At 44.1% G+C, this 23402-nt stretch overlaps 2 protein-coding genes across 3 annotated transcripts in view; one reads left to right on the top strand and one right to left on the bottom strand.

Moving 5' to 3' along the window:
• Positions 1-938: 938 nt before the first annotated feature.
• On the bottom strand, positions 939-6798 carry MTERF2 (mitochondrial transcription termination factor 2). Of its 2 annotated transcripts, none has more exons than XM_042837615.1 (2): positions 6730-6798; positions 939-3921 (listed from the first exon to the last, which is right to left on the bottom strand). In XM_042837615.1, exon 2 carries the CDS (start codon positions 3908-3910, stop codon positions 2714-2716), a length of 1197 nt encoding a protein of 398 aa, XP_042693549.1. In that variant the 5' UTR covers positions 3911-3921; positions 6730-6798; the 3' UTR covers positions 939-2713. The 2 variants fall into 2 exon arrangements, with proteins under 2 accessions (XP_042693549.1, XP_042693550.1); XM_042837616.1 differs by lacking the exon at positions 6730-6798 and adding an exon at positions 4130-6648.
• Positions 6799-9242: 2444 nt separating this feature from the next.
• CRY1 (cryptochrome circadian regulator 1) overlaps positions 9243-23402 on the top strand; it is a 35159-nt gene continuing 20999 nt past the window's right edge. Inside the window, exon 1 of the mRNA XM_042837763.1 lies at positions 9243-9415. Coding sequence (XP_042693697.1) covers positions 9258-9415 — 158 coding nt within the window. The 5' untranslated portion in view covers positions 9243-9257. The remainder of the gene's footprint in view (positions 9416-23402) is intronic.

Here is a 23402-nt window from a genome sequence, read left to right as displayed (position 1 = left end):
GGCAATCTGCACCTAAATAGCACCAAGCTGCTGTTAATAAAACCCACGCTTACTGTGGTGTTGGCTGTGCACAGACGTAATGCAACATCATCTTCACTGTTTGGTTTTTGTTTGGTTTTTCTCCTGGGAACTGAAGATTGGCGATACCCACTTTTAAGATTGTAGGAAGTTGAATAGAATATCAAACTTTTTTTTAACTCTCACTTTCCCAGCCCCCCTATTTCAAAAGGGGAAATGTTTATGAACATGATTTGTATGCATGACTGCTAGTTTTGCAAAGAAAAACTGGGCCACAGACTTTGAGAAGGTGGGGGATCAGCCTGTTCTCCCAGATAACAGCAATAGGATGAGAGGGAATGGCCTCAAGTCATGCTGGGGGTGGCTCAGGTTGGATATTAGGAACAATTTCTTCCCAGAAAAAGCAGTGCTGCAGTGACACAGGCTGCCCAGGGAGGTGGTGGAGTCACTGTCCCTGGGGCTGTTCCAGAACCGTGTGGATGTCAGCGGGCATGGCGGGGTTGGGCTGATGGTTGGCCTAGATGATCTTAGTGGTCATTTCCAGTGTTAATGATTCTATGTTCACGTTCGCTATAACAGCAGAGATTAAGAAGAGGATCTCAACACTGTAGCAGTCACTGAGTAATGTTTTGGTAATCAAGGGCTCACCTGAGGTTTTGTTATTGAATGTAACTTGGGAAGAGCAGAGAGACAGGCCTCAGGCATACTTAAGGATGAAGGGCTGAATGAGTTTTGGCCGGCAGGTATAGAAAAGGAGTTTTTATGCTTTTGTTTTGAAACTTGCAGAAGGGAAAATGCTTTTGCAATAACTGGCAGTGACTGTTGAGGAAACAGGAAAATGACGTATTTCTTTCATTGCTACTGGGAGTACTTTACATGATGGGAATAGCAGTAGCAGGAATTGTATAACCAGACACCAGTGGAAATGCTAAATTTTTTTATGGAAAACATTCTCTTATGTCTCAGTTTTCTTTTCATCCTGAATGACTGCTTGTTTCTTGGGCTCAGCATTACAGTAGATGGTATTATGAATACCTCCAAAGAGCTGAAATGCCCCCTTGTGTCTGAGGGATGGAGGCTTTTGAATCGAAATATGGTGATCACAGTAAAAGCTGAGTGCTGGAGGACAGTCAAACAGTGACAAAGGCTAGCTGCTGCAATCTTTCCATATGGCTGTCTCTGCTCCCTCCTATAAATCAACTGTGTGTTTCGAAGAGTCAGCCAAGAAATGGCTTAGTAAGGCAGGTGAACATCTGTGGTGCCTGGTGGTGGTGTCACTTGAGTTCTGGCTGCCACCACATGTGCTCTGGCCACAGGGTGCTCACCTCCACGACCTGCTGGCATCCCGTCACGGCTTTGACCAGATTTTGCAGTAGTCAATGTGGCACGCTGTGTGGCATCACCTTGCAGCTCACTTTCTAGATAAGTAATTCAATACCACTGTTCTTCTGTGTTTTAAAGCTCCTCTTCAAGAGAAGGAACCCTGGATTTGGATGGCCTGGCGTGGGGGTGTGGTTGGTTTAGCTCTTGATGCTAAAGGGGAATCTGTATAGAACAGCTGCTTAAGCAAGTCTGCCTTTATTTTTTACGTGTAATATTGCTGATTCTAATTTTATTGAGAGGAACTTTAATGCTGCTACTATTTTTTAATTATTATTCACAGCCCATAAATGAAAATAAATAAAAATCCCCCAAGGATTTAAACACTATAGGACAGGTACTATTTCAAAAGCTAGCACTTGTCAACAATTACAGTGATACATGAGAAACCATCACCCATATACTTAGAAACTATGGCAGCTATTTGCAAATCTGATGGTCACTTTAAATCACCAGTATGCTCAGGCTCTAGTTCTGTTATACCCATACAGAAATGGGACTTTTCCCTTTCTCTTTCAGTCATGTGAGACTCGTTTAAGTCACTCTGTAGCCTTTTCTCTCCCCATGCCTTGCTAGAAAAGAAGAAATGAACAACCATGTAACAGCAATAAATGTATTTCCTTCTGCCCCCCATCCTTTTGCAAAAGGAGTCAGTTTCTATAGTCATGGAAATTTCAAGGAGGTTGTCTTATAGTTTCTTTGTGGTATGGTTTGTAAATGAACACACTAGGGTATTACCATAGCAGCTGCTAAATACAAATGCTGTATTCTGCCTGTTTTCGGACTATGCTGTAGCTGGGTCCTGCCACCCACAAGTCACATCTGCTTCAATTCTTCAATTCAGGATGCAGGAGCTGTAGCCACTTCCTGCAGCAGAAAGGAATGGAACTTGATATACATCTCCAAAGGCAGTGGACCAGTGGGTGGATTCATATTACTGGCAAAATAATCCTCCTTTTCTTTCTCAGATAAAGATTACGCTAAGCACTACCACAGACAGTGCAGAGATGGAGCTGAAAAGCCACAGAAGCTAGAGGCCAGGCAGATAAGGAAATCAGAACCAAAAAGATATGTAAGATGCTCCCTGGGGGAAAAAAAAATAATCCTTATGTAAAGGATTAATCAACCTTTCCCATAACCAGTATTAAAAAGCTGCAATTTTATAATGAAGTTGTGCATAAAGCCTGCTCCACGACAAAGGACAGCGTAAGGCTACAACCTGGTTAAGATGATTTTTGCTTCAACTCCTATCAAAGAACCAAAACTTTTCTCTTTGATCATTCTCTATTGCATAATTTTAAGTACAGTTTTCAAATTAATCTTCAATGTTCAGAGGAGCAACAGGATTAAACATCGGTCTCTCCTTCTTTGATTGTATCTTACCATAATTTGCTTCAAAGTCTTTCTTAGTACCATTCAAGTTTTCTAGATTTCCACTCTTTATATTGTATCCCAAAGCAGAGAGTTTTTTAATCCTGTACTGAACAATTTGTGTTGTCAACTCCAGCACCATTGGTGTCTCTCTAATCTGCGCTATAGAAATTCCTTCCTTCAGCAGTCCCTCAAGTCTTTCTTCCAGAATTGGAACAGAATAGTAGAGAAGGGCTGGGCATTTCAGCACCAGTCGTTTGAATTCTTGATCGCTGCACTTAAAGACATTTTTGGAGAAAAGCATGCTCTTCTGCATAGTGGAAGGTGTAAGCTGAAAAATGAAACCTTTAAGTTTGGACAGCAGCTGTAGGACTTCGTGGTCGGTGAAATCACTCTTCTGTAGAAATTCTAAGTTTTCCTGAATTGCCGAGGAGGTACTTAACAAAATAAATGGATTTTGGCTCAGTAACTTCAGTATCCAGATCTTCATATTTGCATCAGAACCTCCTAAGCTTAAGTAATTTCTCTGTAACGTCTCTATCACGTGTTTGTTTTTCTCAGCTGGATTGTGGAAGATATTGGGTGCGCTCGTCAAGAACCTGGTGATTATATTATTTTTAAGTCCCAGTTCCTGAAAAAACAGAATATTTGCTTTCTGGTTCTCGTGATACCCAGTAGTGAAGAAAGAATCTGGAAACTGCTCTATTAATTTAATCAGCTGGTCTTCCTTCTGGCATACCAGTTGCCACAGAGCTCTTTGAGAGTTCACCTCTGCAGGACTACGCAGCACGGCCTCTGGGCAGCGTTCCAAGATGCTGGCTATAGCAGGCTCATCTGCACCCATTTCTTGTAGAATTCTGGCGATGTCTGGGACGTAAGCCACCTCCTGGAGAAGGACCCATTCCTTTCCTCTGCGTATTTTCTTAATATCAACTGACAGTCTGTGGAGGTCCTCAATGGTTTTTTTGTTTTCCTCTCTAGGCTTTGTATCAGTTGTGTACGTTGAATGGGTTAAGAAGCTTCTGTTTGTCACCTCAGGCCGTAAGGGCAAAAAATTCAACGCAGGGCTACTGCAGTGACATCTTGCCAACAGAAATGTAACTGTGTCTTTTGCACTGTGAGCAACTCCTCTCAACATCATGGAATGCAGCTCTACGCAGAGAGGAAAAACAATGCTTTGAAAACACATTGAAGACAAATTATACCTCACAATGTTCTCAGAGCCGTTGATATTTAGACTGAGATGACATAAGAAATTACTCTTAACAGTATTTTTTTGTTATTAGCACAAAAAATCAGCTTTTGTGCAGAAGGGAAAGAAAAGATTTTTGAAAGGTTAATGTTCTGATTGATGCCTCACCAGAACATAACGTGTGGATGCAGCCGTGCTGCTATGGGGGCAGCACTCTGTCCATGATATGCTGCAGTCATATGAGAACAAAGCTGTCAGCTATTTCCTGCTAGTGACAGTGTTACAGCTCACTCACTCTGCAGTGGAAAAATGTTACATGCAATTTAATTTGACAGCAATTCTACTAAATGAATAAAAACAAAACAAAACACTAAAATACAGCTTAAAGTATACTTCTTAGCTCTTCTTAATGTATTTGCTTAACTGCTTAGGCATTGTTTAGAGCATGACATGTTCCTTCATGTGTCAGAACACTCCCAGGTGCTCCTTCAGTAGCAGTTACAGCCTAACTGCCTTATCAACTCATTCTCCATGCAATTAAGGAAAGAATCATCAAACCCATTTGTGTACCTATGCATTTTTCATTAGCTGAATCTGTTAACTGGGGCTCAGTAATCACCCTGATAGCTGGGAGAGGAAGCAAGCATAGTGCCACATCTTCAGGCCTTTACTTGCCTCTACATTACCCTCTTTCCACCTTTTGCTTTCTGTCCTTGCCTGCCACCTCCAGTGGGCCCAGAGCCATTGTTGCAGCCCTTTGGGTAGGTGCACAGCCACTGTGCAGCTGGGGATAACCCAGGGGGGCAGCTTTGCTGGTGCTGAGTGCCAGGTATCATGAACAGCACAGGCAGTGCCCCCTGCTCGGCTAGAGGAGCTGCAGTGGCAGTCGTGCATGCATAAATATCACACAGTGTATCCTTAACTTCCTAGGGGGTGGTTTTGTAACACCCTTTGGGAAGCACCGAGGTGGAAGTGAGAACTTCTGGTCTCTGAAATGCTTGACCTAATTGCTGCTGCTGTTAACACACTGAAAATTGTCCTAACTCAAAAGGGGGAAAGAAGATACAATTATGTTGGGTATTGGACAACCCTATTTATACAGTCACATTCACCTCTTCCAAAGCATATTGTGCTTCAATAAGTACCCAGAGTATTAAGTAAGGCTTTTTTGGCTGTTTTTTTTTTACAGAGAAAAGACAGTTACAGTCACCCAATCTGATCTCTTGCATAACATAAATTAAGAAGCTTCATGCAGAACAGCTATGTGAAACCCTTACAATCTGATTTATATCCATCTTTCATGAAAATTCATGATTTGTTTAGGGGATCAAGTGACAGAACTTCAGGTATGGTTAAACATTTTCTAGTGATAAAATACTTTTTTGTCGATAATGTGTATCACTGCTTTTAAGTTGACGCTTTTCAGTTTATAGTTTTATATTTATTTATTATGTTGCCACATCATAAACTAGTAGATTAAGACATAGAAAATGCTGAACTACACTCAAGCTTGCCGTTAGCAGAAAGCTGTTCATCAGTAACTTGGTTGTTAGTCATATTTCAAGTTTTTGAGGCACGACCTCACAGCTCAACTAAGCTGTATGTCATAACCCCAGGTTTAATGGCTTTATCTTCATACACTTTGTGGCTTGAGAATTACTGCCCAGTGAGCTCTAGCACTGAATGAGTGATTCTCCAAGTAGCTGTGAAAGCAACCCAAAGTGCAGGTAAGCCACAGATTTTTCCAGTGTTGTTTCCTTTTGTATCCTGAAAAAGTGACTTTCACCAGGACTGAAAACTGAAGCCTCTCCTCCAGAAGAGATGACACAACTGGCTGTGTTTGAGAACTGAGTGATTCTATTCTATTCACTGGGTCCAGTCAAAGTAAGCAGTCTCTGAAAGGTCAGTGCTTTCTGCATTAATGTTTTAGCTCAGCTGAAAACTGCCATCTAAATAAACTATTGTTAAAATTGTTTGGGGTGTCAGGTGATATTTCCAAAGTACAAACAGGGAAAATAACTAACCATGACTTTTATTTCAGTGTGTAATCCAGCTGTTAGGCTAAATTGCCTTGTAAGTAATCAGACACTTACAATAGAGAGTCATCTAACAGATTAGTTATAGAGCTTTTTAAAAACAAGGCCAAATTCTGCAACAGTAAACTGCGCTTTTTTTTTTTCAAAGTCTGACATGGAAATTCTTGTTAAGTTTGCTTTAGAGAAGCTTTAGGTTGTCTGGAATTATATTTGGCATCGCAGTCTTTTCTTCCTTGGTGATAGTGAGAATGGCAACCCTGTACATAGCGGGGGGATTGAAACTCGATGATCATTGTGGTCCTTTTCAACCCAGGCCATTCCTCACTTGCTAAACCACATCTGACTGCATACCCATGAACTTTTGTAAAACAGTGAGCAGATTATAGTGAAAAGAGATGAATAGATGATAATGTTACGGCGTGCAGCAGAAACTGAGAAGAAGCTTAGCGGTCACACTTGGTGTTTGAAACGCATGTCGGAGTCTGTAGATGACAACAGCACCTGTTGTCACACAACAGTCCCGAGTATTTAACCTGTGCCAAGAATTCAGAGTTCTCACAAGCTCATGCCGGACAGCGGTTGATACCTGTATCGCAACGGGGTCTGCAAGTCTACGTATGGAGAGATTACAAACCCAAAAGGCAGCCCAGATGGACTGCTGGCTCTCACCCAGCTGCACCCCCTACAGCACAGCCCCCCTCGCCCACACGGCCCCTCCGCCCCGCGCCTGACCTGGCTCCTGCTGAGCGCTGCGCGGCCGCGCCGGGCCCGACCCTTGTCAGCGGGCGGGGCGAGGCGGAACGAACGGAACGTACCATAGCCTGTGGGGGGGGGCGTGCGGAGCCGCCCTACCGCCATGGCGCGCACGCGGACGGCTGTGGGGTGTGGATCTCTCCCGTAAACAAGGACTTTGCCGTCCTGCAGCTGCAGATTTAGCGTGCTGAAGTGATGTCTTGGTGCTTTTTGTTCTTAGAGCGCGGTGAATGTGCTGCGTGGTCTCCGTGATGGGAAATGACCTCAGGTTGCTGAGGAGAAGCACGCTGATGCCTTTAGGGGAGGCTTCTGTAACCTCAGTGCGTGTCTTTCCATGTGATCGCTGCACTTGTTACAGAATGAAGCAGGAAATTCATAGATGTGGTCATCGGGCTAGCAGGGGGTGCTGGTAGTGTTTCAGAAGCTGAACACACTGTGCTGGTGAGGATCTGCTTCCTCTGGGTGATTTGAGCTGTGTCTGCCTTGGATCTCTTCTGAAGTTAGAAAACAAATCAGTGACACACAAACCATTTCTACTCGTAGACACGTGAGCACTTTCATACATAAATTACTGAGCTTCGAGGCAGGGGGGAGATCAACTTTTTATACAGGTAGATAGCAATAGGACAAGGAGGACCAGTTTTAAACTAAAAGGAGATTTAGGTTAGTTAGGAAGAAATTCTTTACGCAGAGGGCAATGTGGTGCTGGCACAGCTGCACAAAGAGTTGTGGGTGCCCCATCTCTGTAGACTCAAGGTCGGGTTGGATGGGGCCCTGGGCAGCCTGAGCTGGGGGTTGGCAGCCCTGCCCACGGCAGGGGTTGGAAGCAGATGATCTTTAAGGTCTCTTCTAATCCAAACTGTTCTGTGATTTTACTGTTTTTCAAATTAGCATGGGATCCGCGTGTTCGTATCCTCCAGAGCATTAAAATTGCCACTGTTGGCTCTGGAAGCCCTTCTGTTGTCTGCTGTCACGTTCAGTAGCCTGTGTTAGATCGAAGTGTGAGAGAACTGCAGAAGGGCCGCTCTGTGAGCCCAGTTCGGGCTGTTTTCCACCGCGCTGCTCTTTCACAGTCAGTGTTGGTCAGTGTGTACCACACAGCAGCATACAGTGATGTTAAGAACAGGGACCTGAAGAGCACTCCTACTACTTAAAACAAGGTATCGTATACTCGATGTATGTACTTCATGTTCAATTCCTATCATGTCACCCCGTTGTCTTATCCTTTTCCCTTTGTGACCCTTCCCTCTTGATTTTGTTCTCGTGGCCTGCACTAAATGAGCCCAATTAGCAAACAGTGCTCCTTCAGAAAGTTACCCGCAGGAGAGCACAGCAGCGAGATGAGTGAGATCCTTGATTAACCATGGCTTTATTTCTCTCCTTGCTCAGAGAGCCTCTGGAGCTTACACACCTTAATTAATATATTCTTCACCTTCCATTACACTTCTGACCCGCAGCCCAACGGCCTACCAAGGAAGGTACGGTCAGAAGGTGCTTTATCCCAGGGCTTGGCACACTGCAGCTGTCGTTCAGCCTGCAGTGATCACGGCTCGGGGAGCGGCGGTTATGAAACTCGCGAGGGAGGGCTGCGGGGAGCTGACGGCAGACTGCCGCCTCGCTGCTCGGCGCCTCAGCCCTGGCAGGGACTGGGACGAGAGACCGGGCTCCGAGCCGCTCGGAGAGAGAAGTTCCAACCTTACAAACAAACACCGCGTTACGAATAACTAGCAAGCAGCCTCGCTGTGCCCGCGTACTTGGCAGTTTTGTAATCGCCGCTGGGGGAGGGGAAGGGGTGGGTGCCGTGCGGGCTGGGCTGGCTGCGTAGGCATTACATAAGCGGCCCGTCGGTGGGGACGGGGGAGGCGGAGCGGGGATCGGTACTCCGCCTCGGTGCCGCCAGACCCGCAGCGAGACGTGAGGGGTGGGATAGGGGTGAGGGTGAAAGCGGGGGACGCTCGAGGGGAGCAGCGCGGCACCGCGGCGCATGCGCGCCGCCTTCAGCGGGAGCGCGCCGGGCGCGATATATAACAGTCGGCGGGCGAACGCCCAGAGGGCCGGCAGCTCCTCCGCGAGGCGCCTAGCGGCCCCGCGCCCCGCCGCCCCCTCGCGCCGCCCAGGTTGGGCGGGAATCCCGCCGCGCTGCGCCACCTCCCGCCGCGGCCGGCAGCGAACACACTTCAGAAACGTGAGGGCCGGCGGTCACGTGGGGGCGGAGGCGGCCAATCGGTGGCGAGGGGCGGGACGGAGCGCCCGGCGGAGCCCAGGCGCAGTCACAGGGCGAGCGGCGAGGTGGCGGCCGTCGGCGGCGCGGCACGAGGAGAGCGCGCGGCTGCTCCCCATCCCCGAGCCGTCTTCTCCCGCCGAGCCGCGGGGCTCCGCGGGGTGATGCGTCCCCATCGGGTGGCCACCTCCGCCGGATCCTAGAGCGCTCGCGCCGCTCTGCCCCCCGCACCGCGCGGGGCGGCGGCCGCCCCCTGCTCGCCCGGGCGCCGGGCCATGAGCACGGCATGGGGGTGAACGCCGTGCACTGGTTCCGCAAGGGGCTGCGGCTCCACGACAACCCGGCGCTGCGGGAGTGCATCCGGGGCGCCGACACCGTGCGCTGCGTCTACATCCTGGACCCTTGGTTCGCCGGCTCCTCCAACGTGGGCATCAACCGCTGGCGGTGAGTGGGGGCCGGCCGCGGGCGGGGAGCTCTGGGCGGCCGTGCGGGGAGGCTCGGCGCGGGGCGAGGGACGCTCCGTGCGCGCCATATAAGGAGCGGGTAACGGCTGCCCCGGTGGGGCGCTCCGGGCGTCGCTCGGCGGCTGCGGCCCCGTGCGCGTGCGGTGACCGCGGGGCTCGGCACCACCCGTCCCGTCGGGAACGTGGCGCGGGGCTGAGCGCTGCCTCGGACCGAGCGGGCGCGGCGTGACGGCACTGCGCCACGTCATGACCGGGGACGGAGTTGGGATGGTTCCGTGCTCGGTTCCGCTTGGTTCTCCTCGAGGATGGTTTCGGACCCCGTGACTTCTGTCGCTTTGGATTCGACTTGTGGTCCGGTCTCTGGTTTTCAGGGGATAGAAATACTAAGGTTTCTTAGGTTAACCTTTCCTGGATGGACACTTCCACTGGCAACAATAAGGCTCATAGCATTCACTAATAACTTCAGTTATCGTTTCTTCCATGTCGGAGGTCCATTACACATTTCCATCACAGTGGCTTTTTGTTTGTTTTGAAGGGAAGAACCCCTTTCTCGTAATGAGCCCTAATGCTCTGCAGTGTTGATCTTTATGGACAAAGTATGGTCAGTGCTTAAGTTTTAAAAGAACCCGGGCAGTGGAAACAGGCCTAGGTGCTAAGGGAATCACGTCTTAGGAATACTTCATAGGCTTCTGATGTGTTTTGCAACTGAAATACTACATAACAACAAGACATTGGGTTGTGTTCTGTGAGCTGTGAATGGTGAACAGGTATGAATCATAGAATGGCCTCGGTTGAAAAGGACCACAGTGATCATCTAGTTTCAACCCCCCTGCTGTGTGCAGGGTCGCCAACCACCAGACCAGGCTGCCCAGAGCCACATCCAGCCTGGCCTTGAATGCCTCCAGGGATGGGGCATCCACAGCCTCCTTGGGCAACCTGTTCCAGTGCGTTACCACCCTCTGTATGAAAAACTTCCTCCTAAAATCTAACCTACACCTTCCCTGTCTCAGTTTAAAACCATTCCCCCTTGTGCCATCACTATCCCCCTTGTAAACAGAACATGAACTTGGATTTTAGCGAAAGGAAGCTCATGTCTGTAGTGCTGCAGACCTGGTTCTTCAGTGGCCATTTAATATGAGCTTCAGCTAGTGCCTTCCTTGAGTACCCTTGTGTAAAACACTTCATCTGCTTTGGCTAAATTGTTCACTTTTGCGGTTTTTGGGGTTCTAAAAGACAGTCTCTACACTGCCTTTTGTTTTTGAAGAAAATTATCTTTTTCAATTGATGGATAGGGGGATTGTTTTTCTTTGTTGTTTGGTTTGGTGTTTCTAGAAGAGAGAGATTTTTCTGTTTTCTGTTTTTGGAGGGGAGCCCTCACCACCTCCGTTTTTCTGTATGAACAGAGGCCTACAGAAGGAGGGTGAGTTCCTCTCTGTTATCCCAGGCACTTTTCAGACAGCCTCCTGGGACTTGTGCAGCTCAGGGCACGTGCTGTACATGGCTTTGACTAGAAGATCCCTCTGCTTTCATAGCCCAGTTTTGTAAGCCCTTCCCCCCCAAGTCTGAAGAAATACATTAATTTTTGTGAAGTAGGTGACTGACAGAGCTTTGTTTGTTAGAATGAACACCGTCAAATCATATTTAAATGAATGCTTAGTAGTTTGGAATGGGTCCGTTTTAGGTTCCAGTGGTTTTAACGAGCTATTTTTAACTGATGGCAATGCACACTCTCATAGCATGCACACCCGAGACTTATGATGCGATTTTTTTGGCTTGCCAGTCTTGTTCTGCACTTGTAATTGATAACCAAACATTTTATCTCCTTGGTCACTGGATGACTGTTGGCAAGATGCTTGCATATCTGTGCTGTAGGGTGTTGCACTGGTCAAAAATGCATATTGTTTGAGATTAGGAGCAGCAACCTCTCAGCATTTGGAAGATGAGTCAGATTTAATCTCTTGCGGTAGTTTTACCGTGATCTTTTGTTGGTTTGGGTAGGTTTACACCAAGAGTTTATGTTATGCTGAGTTAATGGTTCCAGTGACCTGAGCAAAACTCTTGTCTGTTGGAGGTATGACTAACAGTGAACATGAGGAAAATGGTGTAAGAACGCTAGGAAAACAGGGGGTTTATCTTCTGTTGGAAACAATATTGTTACTCTGCAGACTCAACAGTTGTGGCTCATTTTGAAAATGTGTTTTAGATCTTGCAACCTTGAATACATTTCTGATGAACTTTTCTCTTTAAACAGTCATGTAACACTCATGAACTAATATTTTTGTGTAACTGCACTATTGAGCAAGCCTAATTACCAAGCAGTCACATGGCCTTACTGACCTCCTTTCTCCTGGCATGCAGCCTACCTGTTCTAAAATCATGAATGCTGTGTAACAGACATGAGGGCCTTCATCAACTTGTTTCATTTTTCTGGTTCTCTTCAGTTTCTTCTTACTGTTCATTCTCTTAGCTGTTAAATAAATCTTGATGACGTACTTCCATTGAGACATGCTTTTCCTGTGTAATGACTTCTCCTATGTCATTCACAGACTAAGCCTTGTGTGAGAGTGGTTACCCAGTATGAGGAAGAAGGTGATGGAGAAATGCTAGGGAAAAAATGCTAAATAGAAAACTGCTCAGATTTTGATAACTGCCCTTAAACTTTTGGCACCAGACACAAGTGTTCGTCTAATTGTGCCTGCAGAATAGGCAGAGAATGTAACTTAAATACTCAAGCAAGTAACCATTACCTATGTAAGAAAAAATGTGCTGGCATGTTCTCACAGACTTTTCTGTATTAAGGAGAATGGAATCTCGTGTGAGCGACATGACTGAGGGGAGGGTTTCTTTAGCCCTAGTTCTGTACAAAATGGCACCTGATCAAAATATGGAAAAAGAAATGCAAACATTCCGTTAGTTGCTGGATAAGGGTTTACTTTGGCTAATTATTGACTGGTTTTAGTTTGGTTTTTTTGAGTCTGCATGTATGTTTTTGATATGGTAGTGTATTTTACAACATGGATAATGTAATCTTGCCAATCCTTGAGCTTCTCTATTTAATCATTCCTGGAGACAAAAACTTTGTTTTTTAGAAGAAGAGAAATAAGGCGTTTCATATACCTAGTAGTGAGAATATTGATATGTTCAACATCTCACTAAGTTTGTTGCTGTTGTGCCAGCTAGACCTGTTGATTTAGGAGAAGGAAGAGGTGTGATCGTTTTTGATGCTTATACCTCGAACTGAAGACCAAGACAAACGTTTGATTTCCAGGATGTTCGCTGCCATTCATGGAAATCAAAGATTGTTTTGGAAATTTAATACTTGAGCATCTTTTTGAGACATTGATTCACATTTTGCTGTTCTTCACATCTGGTTTTGAGAATACGCCCATAGTTTCAGGTCATGAAGGAAGTGGTTTGCCCTCTGGATGCTCCCTAGCAGTTTTAGCAGGTACACAAACACAAACTCGCTTTCCCACACCGAGCATTTCACCAAATTTAACAAATGATAATACGCGGTTTTTGCCTATCTGAACAGATACACAGGCAGACAGAGTGCAGTTTAATACTGAAATCATTCGAAATAATGTTATTGACAATTTTTTTCCTAACACTCTCGCATAGAATAAGCAGGCCTGATTCAGTGAATGTCCCTCTGTTTTCATGGTCTGACGCTTAGGATTAAAATCTCTTTGATTTATGAAATACTGAACATCCAGGCAGTCGTCTAAAGTACACACATAGATGACAAGACTTGTGGTCCTTCTCATACCAAGCTAGATGTGCATCAGCCTCGGGAGAAATGTTAGTTTATATATATATTGTAGATTCTTGGGGTTCCTTTTACATGAGCCGATCTCAGCTGCTCTAGCTCATGTTTACGAGGTCCTCAGGTGAAGCAGGGTTTTCGTGCTCTGTTGCAGACATACCTGTCGTGCCTTTCAACAGGTTGTATCGGTGCCCGTTCAGTGCGTAACTTGCAGAGCTTTTGTTCAGCCAGCCCTTTAAATTGAGGGTGATTAACCTGTAGATTTCTAAGTCTATTATTTTGGAGTAGTAATTTGTTTTCAGAGGTCACTCGCTTAGGTTAGAGTATTACGGTACCTCCTGTTAGATTGGGGAAACACTCTGCATCCTACCTGTAAATTGCCCACCTGCCCTCTTTCCCAGAAGGGCGCATCTACCCTAAAAATGCCCACAGTGCAGCGACTCCCACTATAGTTTTCAATGTCACATGATTTAGTCCTGCAATTTGCAAAGTACGTCACTGAGCCGTGCTGACGTATGTCCTCGCAGCTTTAATCCCGCACTGCTGATGAAAGGGCTGGTTCCACCCTCTGCCAGCGCAGCCCTCTAGTGAACCACGTTAGCTCATTGGGCTGTCGAGGACAGCTTAATGCCTGCTTTTGGTAGGATTAGATTGTGCCACAACAAGGTGGTGGTGGTGGTAGCCGTGGAGAGGCAGGAGTGGGAGGGACAGCTGCCTTCCTCCCATGGCTTGGTTGGGGATGGAGATGACAGTGTAACTGTAGCCTGTGACGTTTGTGCGTGGTAACCACTGGGTGTTTTTCAGAAGGTGATTATTGACTTCTTCTGTGGTGTCTCCATTTGTTGACACCCTTTGAAGTTTTATTGTTGAAAATAAGTACTGGCCTTCTTAACTGTGTGAGGAGAAAGCCAATTTATTCTTTTTTTTATTGTGCTATCAGAAGGTGAGAAATAACTCTGCTGGCTGAGAAATTACCCTATGCTCGCCTGTTTCTCATGGTGAATAGCTTTGTATCACCAGATTCTGTAACGTAACTGTTATTAAACCAGGAGGCAAGTCTGTGCTGGTTGCTCTGGGGAGAGCGGGTGGTACTGCAAACCAAATCTTACATAAAGTGCTCAATACATTGTTTTTTCTGGGTGGTGATTTTAGGCCAGAATGACTCTAGTCAGCCTTTATACAATGTGCTTGGTGGCTGCAAGAAGAATCTTGCAGGAATCTAATTCCTCAAGTAAAAAAACTAAAGGTTTTATACTACGGATCTACAGATTTAAACACTGCAGGAGAAGATCTGAGTAAATTATTCTTGATATGTAATAGGAGCATATGGACTTTGTGACTGAGATCAAGGGAGATGTGCTCTAGAAACAAGTCCATACGATTACTTGTCTTCTTTGGGACTAGAATTTTTTTGTCTTACTGAAGTATCAATAAACTGCATTCTTTACTTGATTAGGGGGAGGTAGTGTGGCTGTAGCTTAGAATCACAGAATCACAAGGTTGGAAAGGACCTGCAAGATCATCTTGTCCAACCATCCTCCCATTACCACTGCTACCACAAACTAACCCATATCTCGTAGCTCCTCATCCAGGCGCCTCTTGAACACTGCCAGGGTCGGTGATTCCACCACCTCCCTGGGCAGCCATTCCAGTGCCTGACCACTCTCTGAGAGAAAAAGTTTTTCCTTATGTCCAACCTAAACCTCCTCTGGTACAACTTGCAGCCATTTCCCCGGGTGTAGCGTAGCTTGTGCTGCTATGTCCTCTGGTCATGGAAAGGAGAGGATGAGAAACCACACTCAAGTGCTATCTGTGCAGACAGCTTTTTTATGCAGTCAAGAATACAGATTTGTTTTTAACTGATAAACATGTGTCATTATCAATGATTTCTGCATCAGTTCTTGAAGACAAATTTTTCCTTTGTCTTAAATTTTCATGTAAGAAAGTGTATTTCCCTCCAGCCTGTGAAAAATGTCTTAAATGCTACAAATAGCAGATACTCTTGAAAAGTATTTCATTATGCAAATATTGCAGGAGAGCTGTTCACATTGTGCCACCTGAACCGTTTCATTTATGACAGCTAATCTACAGAATGAAAGCCTTATTTTCAAGGAAAGTGGTTCTCTTCCATACCCACTCAGTTCCTGGCAGGCTTTCAGGTCAGTTATATAACGAGAGATGGGAGGAAGGTCAAGCTGCTGGTGAAGTCAGCCGTTTTTTCAGTGTAGAAGTGGCACTGAGGTCTGTAATGTATTAATCTGTATACTGAAAGAAACCCTTCACTTCAGGGCTTCTTGTGATTCTAGTGTTCCCATAGCAGACTCAAAAGGCAGAAGTCAGTTAAAGCCTGGATTGGTTGTATAAGCCATGTAGAGTTTGTGGCTTTGTGTTTTATAGGCTTAGTATGTTGCATATTACCTTTTAGCAGATCTGATAGCAGTTCCTGTGGTTACACCTAGAGAGGACTTGATTAGCGTGGTGTGAACTGTGGGGTATTTTGGTGAAACACTCTTTAAGTTTTCACAGCTTTAAACGTGGGGCATGGTTAGTTCATGTGCTTCCATGTACTTGTGGCTTTCAGGTTCTTTGCAATCTAGGACAACAGGTGAACTATAATTGCAATGTTCTTCTGACCCCAAAGCCTCCATATATTTTTCAGGTCATCTTTAAGCAGTTGCTTCCATTACTTTGGAGTTTAATGTGCATGTGACTGTTGCTTTTCACAGGGAGAAAGGATACTAAAGGATAGTGCAGAAAGGACCAGGGAAAATAGGTCATATTGCAGAGTTATGTTTTGAGTGTGTAAATGGAGACAAGTGCAGCAAGAGTCTGTATACTTTTGGAGCAGTTATGAGCACTCTAATTGCTCACAGTTGAAAGAAAATGTTAGCTTTGTAGGTATTGCTGGGGACAGTAGCAGAGTTACAGTTGACGTAACTTACTAAAATATGCTTTTTTTTTTTTTCTTGAATGATGAACTGAGATCTATTTTCTTTTTAATTTGCATTAGTGTTTGAAAGATCTGAATGTCTGTATTGACTGTCTTGAGTAGGAAATAGGGATTTCATACTGTGACTTCAGAAAACAGTTCAAGTATCAAAACTGCTGGTTATGATTTCTTGAAAAGTGCTAACGCAACAGATTTGTTGCTATGGGATGGAACTTGTTCAAAATACCAGAGAGGGGAGGGACTTTGTCAGTTGGACATTGATCAGGATAGTAACTATTTCCAGCAAATCTGATTTCTGAAGTGATGAGCATGTCATGTTTGCTTTTGAGTTCTGCGTTGCTTCTTCCTGTCAGGAAGTCAGGACCTGCTTTGAAAACTTCCATTACCTCCATGTTCTTTGGTTCCTCTCCTGTTCAGTCACAAACATCTTGCAGCGTGAGTTTGTATGCCTGTGGCTTGTGCACCCACAAAAAGGGAAAGCTGCAAAGTTCTCGTGCTGTGGGTTTGATTCCTCCCAGGATACAAACTCCTGTCCTTTACAAATGAAAACCAGAAATATTGGGTGGGTGGGGAAAAAAGATCCAGAAGCTCAAATGTGGAAGCTGTAAAACATGAATGTGGATTGTTATTGATTCTTTGCTAACAGAGAGGAAATACCTATGACATGAGCTACTTAGAAACAGCTCCTGTTATGAATACTCAGATTTTTGTTTTCTTTTTCATCATGTTTGCACTTGAAAAGTTTGGTTGGTAACTATGTTGGCTGTAATCTGCTGTATTCTGTAATGTGTGGAGCTAGGTGCTACATCAAGCACCTAATGTCCTGCAGCTTGGGTTGTGTAAATGTGCAAGTGCTAGAAGGAAGTACTGACCATGTGATGCCTTTTCCCAAGTGTGGAACCCATGGTCTGGGAAATGTGTTGATTCTTTTTGCAGTAGAGAGCCTATGCGTGCCAGCAGTTGTGGAACTTTTTTTTCTTAATGAAGCTGCCAACTCTGCTTACCTTGTAGGTAAAGGATAAACTGCTGCTTGTCTTGTGTTGGAATAGCAGAAGAAGGATCAAGAGAAAAGTGAGACGGCAGCTGTTATAGGGGAAAAACAAGTACACTGATAGGTAACTCTTCCATGTAGGCCGCTTCATGCTGAGCGTGGTGTCAGTCACAGTTATGCTATGCACTGCACCACCATGGCAAGCTTATCTCAGTTTTGCAATCTCTGCGGTTCTGAAGTACAGGAGAAATGTTTAAAGAACTGTGGCACTCCAGCTCATAGAGCAGCTGACCTTAAAAATAGCTTATGTTTGTTCTCCAGTACATTGGATGAATTGAAGAATGGAGAAAAATCTTTGTGGTGATCTGTTGTGAGTTTTCTCTGAGCTGAAGGTTTGATTTTTGCTAATAAATTCCATGGTATCAAGGGATCTTTTTTTTTTATTTTTTCCCTCTTCTCAAATTTCCCATTTTTGGGAATAAACAAATGGCTTATTCTATGAGTGTATTTATGTGTCTGGTTGGGTTTCAGTGACTGTCTCTTAAAACTGTCTTAAATATACAAAGAGAATAACACAGCTTTTAGCGGCGATGGATGTGTTTTCCTTATTGCTCTCATGGGAGAGGCATGACCATAAATTGAAAAGTTGAGATGCGCTTTTAAAATAAAATATCTTTGTCATCCAAGTTTCAGAGGGGTCTTTGGATGGAGGTGAGGTTGCATTTTGGTTTTGTTTCTCATGAATAGTTGTCGGGTGACATTCATGACATCCCCACCATACTTGTTTTAACTGCCAGCTCTGAGGCTTGTTAGTTTGCCAAAGAAATCTTCTTCAGTTCTGCGTTTACTGACAGTCTTACCAGAGTTCTGTGATTCTTCTATAGGAGACAGCACAACAGACCTTGCAGTTTTGGCAGTGGAGGTCAGACTTTCAACCTGAGCAGCATTACTAGTGATCAAATGCTGCTCTTGCAGCAACAGCCTTTCTGTTGTTTTTTGTTGTTTTTTTTTTTTTTTTTAAATGATTTTACATTTTTATCTTTTACTGCTACATCCTTCTTCCAGAATCCTGTCTTTGCAGATGCTCTGGCTGTTGTTGTACTGCTCATCCAGTGTGCTGGTAAATAAATATTTATATTCTATTTCTTTAATGTTCTGCTTGAGGAGAATAATATTTGCAGGAGTACAATCATTACATGTGATTTGTTCCAAAAATGAAGGTTTAGAGAAAATTCAAGAACTTTTCCACTTGCAGTGCTGCTGTCATCGGTTCTGGTTTTCATCCTCCTGAACTTAAAATGTTTCAGACAACTTAAGGTAAAGTAGCCTTTGGAGGAATGTGGTGCATGTGCTTTGTTTTTTTGCATTTGTAGTATGAGAGATGTGTGTCAGAACCTTTCTACTAACTGAGGTTTTAATTAGGATGTGCTGGGTGGTAATACATAGCTTGCCTTTTGTTGGATTGTGTAGACTTCCCCTTGAAAGTGATATTTTCTTGTGCTTACCTCATAAAATATAACTTGAGCGTAAGCTTTTGAACTTGGGGTTATATAGGCTGATCAAAAATACCTCTGTGCAAGTCAGTGTCATTGAAATGTGAATCTCTGTGAGCTTAGCACTACAAAGATGATCTTTATTTTCTCCTCGAGGTTAGGATACAGTTTAGTGGAGTACCGGTAATCTTTTTTTCCTTTGTTGTAAGGATAATGCCCATCCATGGCAACAGCAAGCAGGGAGTTAAGTCTTTTCAGTGTTAGTTCCTGGGTTTGGTTGTATCCTTGTATGTTCCTACTGCACCCTTCCTGCAGGGTTGAATAAGGTTCAGAAATGCATTAGTTTACCTGTCATTGACAGAAGTTTTTTGCCTTTTGTGCAGATTTAAAATGATCTTTAATCACAGCTCTAGATGGAGTTTATTAGTTTCTGAGCAGCCTGTCTATATAGCAAGAGTGCTGCCAGACATTGGCGCTGCCTTGGAACACGTAATTCACAAGTAGCTGTTCGTTCTGACAGCTTCCCTTTCTATTTTTTGTCAGCTCCCAATTTTGCATATTGGCTCGGTGCTTTTTGAGTATTAGATTTCGTTTAACCTTTTGGTGGCAGCGCTTCTAAATACAACATAGGAACAGAACCCATCTGCTTCTGGTAAACGCTCACAGCTTTTATCTGTCTTTGTTAGGAATAAAGTTCAACTGCAAGTTATAAATCCTCTCGCAACCCTTCGGAAGTGAACTAGAATTACAGCTCCTACTATAACAGTTACATATAACTAGAAAAGTAGGTCATTGTGGCAGGGAGTAGTCCAAACAGCCAACTGGTTGCTGCAGCAACGACCTACTTTAAGAAACTATTTTTGTTGATTCATACTGAAATGTTCTTACAAACGGCATAAGGAAATGATCAGGTTATGAGCAATGCAGTAATGGAAGCTGCGGAGTTTGGAGGCTTCTTTTTGTTTCTTTCTTCCCTCCTTATCTTTTTCCGTTCACCTTGAAGTGTGAGGATTAAAGCAAATAAGGTTTGTTTTTCCTTCAGTTTGACCTCCAGTGAAGAAGGAAAATCTCTTGTGCGAGGCTCTGCATAGCAATAATACTCATCAATGGTGATTAAGCAAGTTTTTAGTTTAGAGGCTACGAATGCTCCCCTATCATTTTCATCTATGGAAACAGCTTTAAAGCAAAAAAAATACTACATGGTTTCTTAAGAGAGGCATCTCCTTCCTGGAATGCCAGCAGTTTGCTTGATATTTCACTGTACTTCTTGGTTTTTAAGCGCTTTGTCTTCATTGAAAGTTATCCACGTTTGGGAAGGTGGGCTTAGAGCGTCCCGTCCTGTGCCTTCCATTTGTGTGTTTACATTGGCAGCGCTCCCTTCTGCATCTTCTGTGGTGCTGTTAATTCTGAACCTGGCACAAGCAAACTGGAAAAAACTGATAGTGTGGAGGATTTGTTTTCCAGCTGTCTGCCGTTATTCTTTCTACAGTCAAGAATCAATGATAATGTTGTTCTTTGGCAATTCATTTGCTTCAAATGAAAGCAATGGGTAGACAGCTAAAATAGAAAAAAGCCAGTTCTTAAAAAGACTGCATTTTTCATAAAATAATTCATCTGAACCATCTTCTTGAGAGATGGTTGACTATAACTTTTTAGTGATGTAGTACAGTTAAGTGGATGCTGGAGTAACTTTAGATGAATTAAATTCAGTTTCTTTAAGTGAAGTATTACATGTTGGTCCTTGTCCTTGGTGTTGGTCCTAAACCAACAGGCAGGTTGGATAGTGTTTAGCTAGATGTTTAGCTAGATGTTACTCGATTTTATTATTTCAGCTATTATCCCATGAACTATGTTTTGGTTTGTATGCCAGCGCTTACGTTACTGAGCTCAGTGCATCCTTTTTGTCAGTTTCTGACTTCAATATGTAAGGCCCCTGCGGAGTGAAGGGAACCATTGCTTGCTCATACAAGGAGAGAGCTGGGGACGCAAAAGAATATTTCTGAATTTGTGCAGCTCCATAAATCTGTTATTTGGGGCTTCTTATGGTTTCATAAGAATATACTGCTTGCACTGTCTAAGATGCGTCGGTTAGTGGTAAACAGGAAAACGCACTGATAAAATATTAAATGTATCACATTTGAGGTACTTCTCAGTGTTTTACAGTTGCAGTATTAGATGGGGCTTTTGATGTTTCTTAAAAATGTAGATTCTTCCTGTGTTTTTTTTTTTCTTAGAAATGTGAAAAGATTTCTGTTTATTTACCTTGTATTTAGATGAGATGTCAGTTTTCAACAACTTGTTCAGAAGCTTTTGGCCATGCTGGTTCATTGGAGTAGCAGTGGGAAGTGAGGATGATGCTGAATGGCTGACCAGCATGAGGCCAGCAATAGGTGAAATCTGGTTGCTTTTGATGAAGAAATTCAGATATTTTCTGTCTTCCAGGCATTCTGCTAATTCTTGTGTATGTTAGTTGACTTCATCTCTATCCTTAATCTATCTAATTGATATAATAAATTGTTCTGGTATGGGAAACCAGAGACTTGTGATTTATATATGGTGTAGTTGAGAAATATATTTATTTTACTCACTGTTTCTTTTTCTGGTAAAATTTATAAAATCTTATTAGCAATAATTGTAACCTTATAAAGCTTACTTCAATGTAAGGGAAGTTTTAAAAATTCTGTTAAAGTGAGGCTCAGTATGGGACTTGTCCTTCTGAATCAGGCTGCGGGACGGTGCCTCGCTGGAGCTTCAGTCCCTCTTATTCTTTTGAAACGAGCCTTGGCAGTTATTTTCTCATAGACAGCGTGGATTCTGGAGAGTAATGTGACTGAACTACTTTATTTAGTGACAGGAATAAAAATAAGGCCGGCTCTGGTTTAATTACATGAAGCCTTATGAGCAGCTCATTTAAATAAGGCTATGTGGGTACATGAGAATAGGGAGCTGTAAGTTTATTTAAGCGTGAACATGGCTGTACTGTCAAGTAGCTACATTTTATAGTTTGCTTTTAGGTTCTATTTCCTCAGCTGTCCACATTGCAGATATAGCTGCTTGCTCCTGACTTTTCTTCTATGGAACCAAGTAGTTTCATTCTGAAAAGAGTCAGCATAAGGAATTAAGTCATGAGGACTTCAGCAGATTGGGATTATGAAGCTGGAGAAAAGTGAACACAGAGTGCATATGTTAGAGTGGAAGACTGTAGAGAAGAGACTTGAACTGTGAGCCTGATCATCTCTTATCACCAGAAAGCTGACCTTTGTAACAAGTAATTTGAGTTGCTTGTTGCTTGTTAAATGGGAATGAGTCTGGAGGAGTAATAGGTGTTCTTTAAGTGTGGAGCTCAGATCCAGATCTTTACAAAGACTAGTTATGCTATTTGCTGTGAAGTAGGGATCACAAAATAGGAGCCAAATATAGGTTGCTTTTGAGGAGGTTATGCATGTCTCTTGAATTAGGACACCTTTGATAGGACATCTCTTGTGTACTCCTTTCCTTTGGCTAGTGCTACCTTTGAAAAGGTAGCTCACTTGTGAAGAAATTAATGAGAATGGTACGGAAGGAAATAGAAGATCTATGTCTTAGCATAAGCTGGATTAGATTCAAATTATTTTGTTGTTTTATTTAATAGAATGATATTGCATGTTGTAGTTGTAGTTTCACCCAACTCCACATGTGAGATCATAGAATGGCCTGGACCACAGTGATCACCTAGTTTCAACCCCCTGCTATGTGCAGGGTCGCCAACCAGCAGACCAGGCTGCCCAGAGCCACATCCAGCCTGGCCTTGAATGCCTCCAGGGATGGGGCATCCACAGCCTCCTTGGGCAACCTGTTCCAGTGCGTCACCATCCTGTGAGTGAAAAATTTCCTCCTTATGTCTAACTTCCTCCTAATATCTCAGTTTAAGACCATTCTCCCTCATCCTATCACTGTCCACCCTTGTAAACAGCCATTCCTTGTCCTCTTTATACACTCCCTTCAAGCACTGGAAGTCTACAGTGAGGTCTCCCAGGAGCCTTCTTTTCTCCCAAACTGAGCAAGCCCAGTTCCCTCAACCTTTCCTCATAGAAGAGGCGCTCCAGCCCTCTGATCATCTTAGTGGCCCTCCTCTGGACCCGCTCCAAGAGCTCCATGTCCTTCCTGTACTGGGGGCCCCAGGCCTGGACACAGTACTCCAGATGGAGACTCAGAAGAGCCGTGTAGAGGGGAACAATCAGCTCCCTCTCCTTGCTGGCCACCCCTCATTTAACGCTGCCCAGAATACTGTTGGCTTTCTGGACTGCAAGTGCACACTGCTGGCTCATGTCCAGCCTGATGAGATGGTCTTTGCTGCTTAGCTTCCAGAAGATCCACTGAGAAGGACTCAACTTGAACATGTGCTGAGGTTAACCACTATAAAGCAATACTTACTGTTTGAAACCCCTTCTTTCAACCTTTTCTGAGGAGTTTAATGTGTCGTTGTGTTGTTTGCTTTTCTTTAAGAGCTTATTTCACATCAGTTATGCATACCACAGCTCTACTTGGGCTTGGGTGCATCTTGTCTCCTTCATTCATCGCTGCTTTGCTTTGGCTTAGAGATAATAACAGTTGTCAATCCCAGAAGAAAAAAGGCCAGCGATGCAGTTCCTGGTCTGTGCATGGATCAGCTCATACCAAGTTATGAAAGGCGCTGAAGCCCGGAGTTGCACTGTGAAGGAGCCATTCTTTCTCTGCTGTCTATAGGGCAAATCTGAAGGAGATTAGTTAGCTCTGTGGCCAGCTCAC

Source organism: Centrocercus urophasianus, unplaced genomic scaffold (assembly GCF_019232065.1).
Source record: "Centrocercus urophasianus isolate 14NV4802_14NV808 unplaced genomic scaffold, USGS_Curo_1.0 seq_73, whole genome shotgun sequence".
Classification (NCBI taxonomy): domain Eukaryota; kingdom Metazoa; phylum Chordata; class Aves; order Galliformes; family Phasianidae; genus Centrocercus; species Centrocercus urophasianus.
Note: the sequence above shows the minus strand (reverse complement) of the source record. Positions and strands in the feature narration are given on the sequence as shown.

Excerpts from the sequence above, each read along its gene's own strand:
- MTERF2 (XM_042837615.1), bottom strand. The coding sequence starts at position 3,910 with ATGATGTTGAGAGGAGTTGCTCACAGTGCAAAAGACACAGTTACATTT.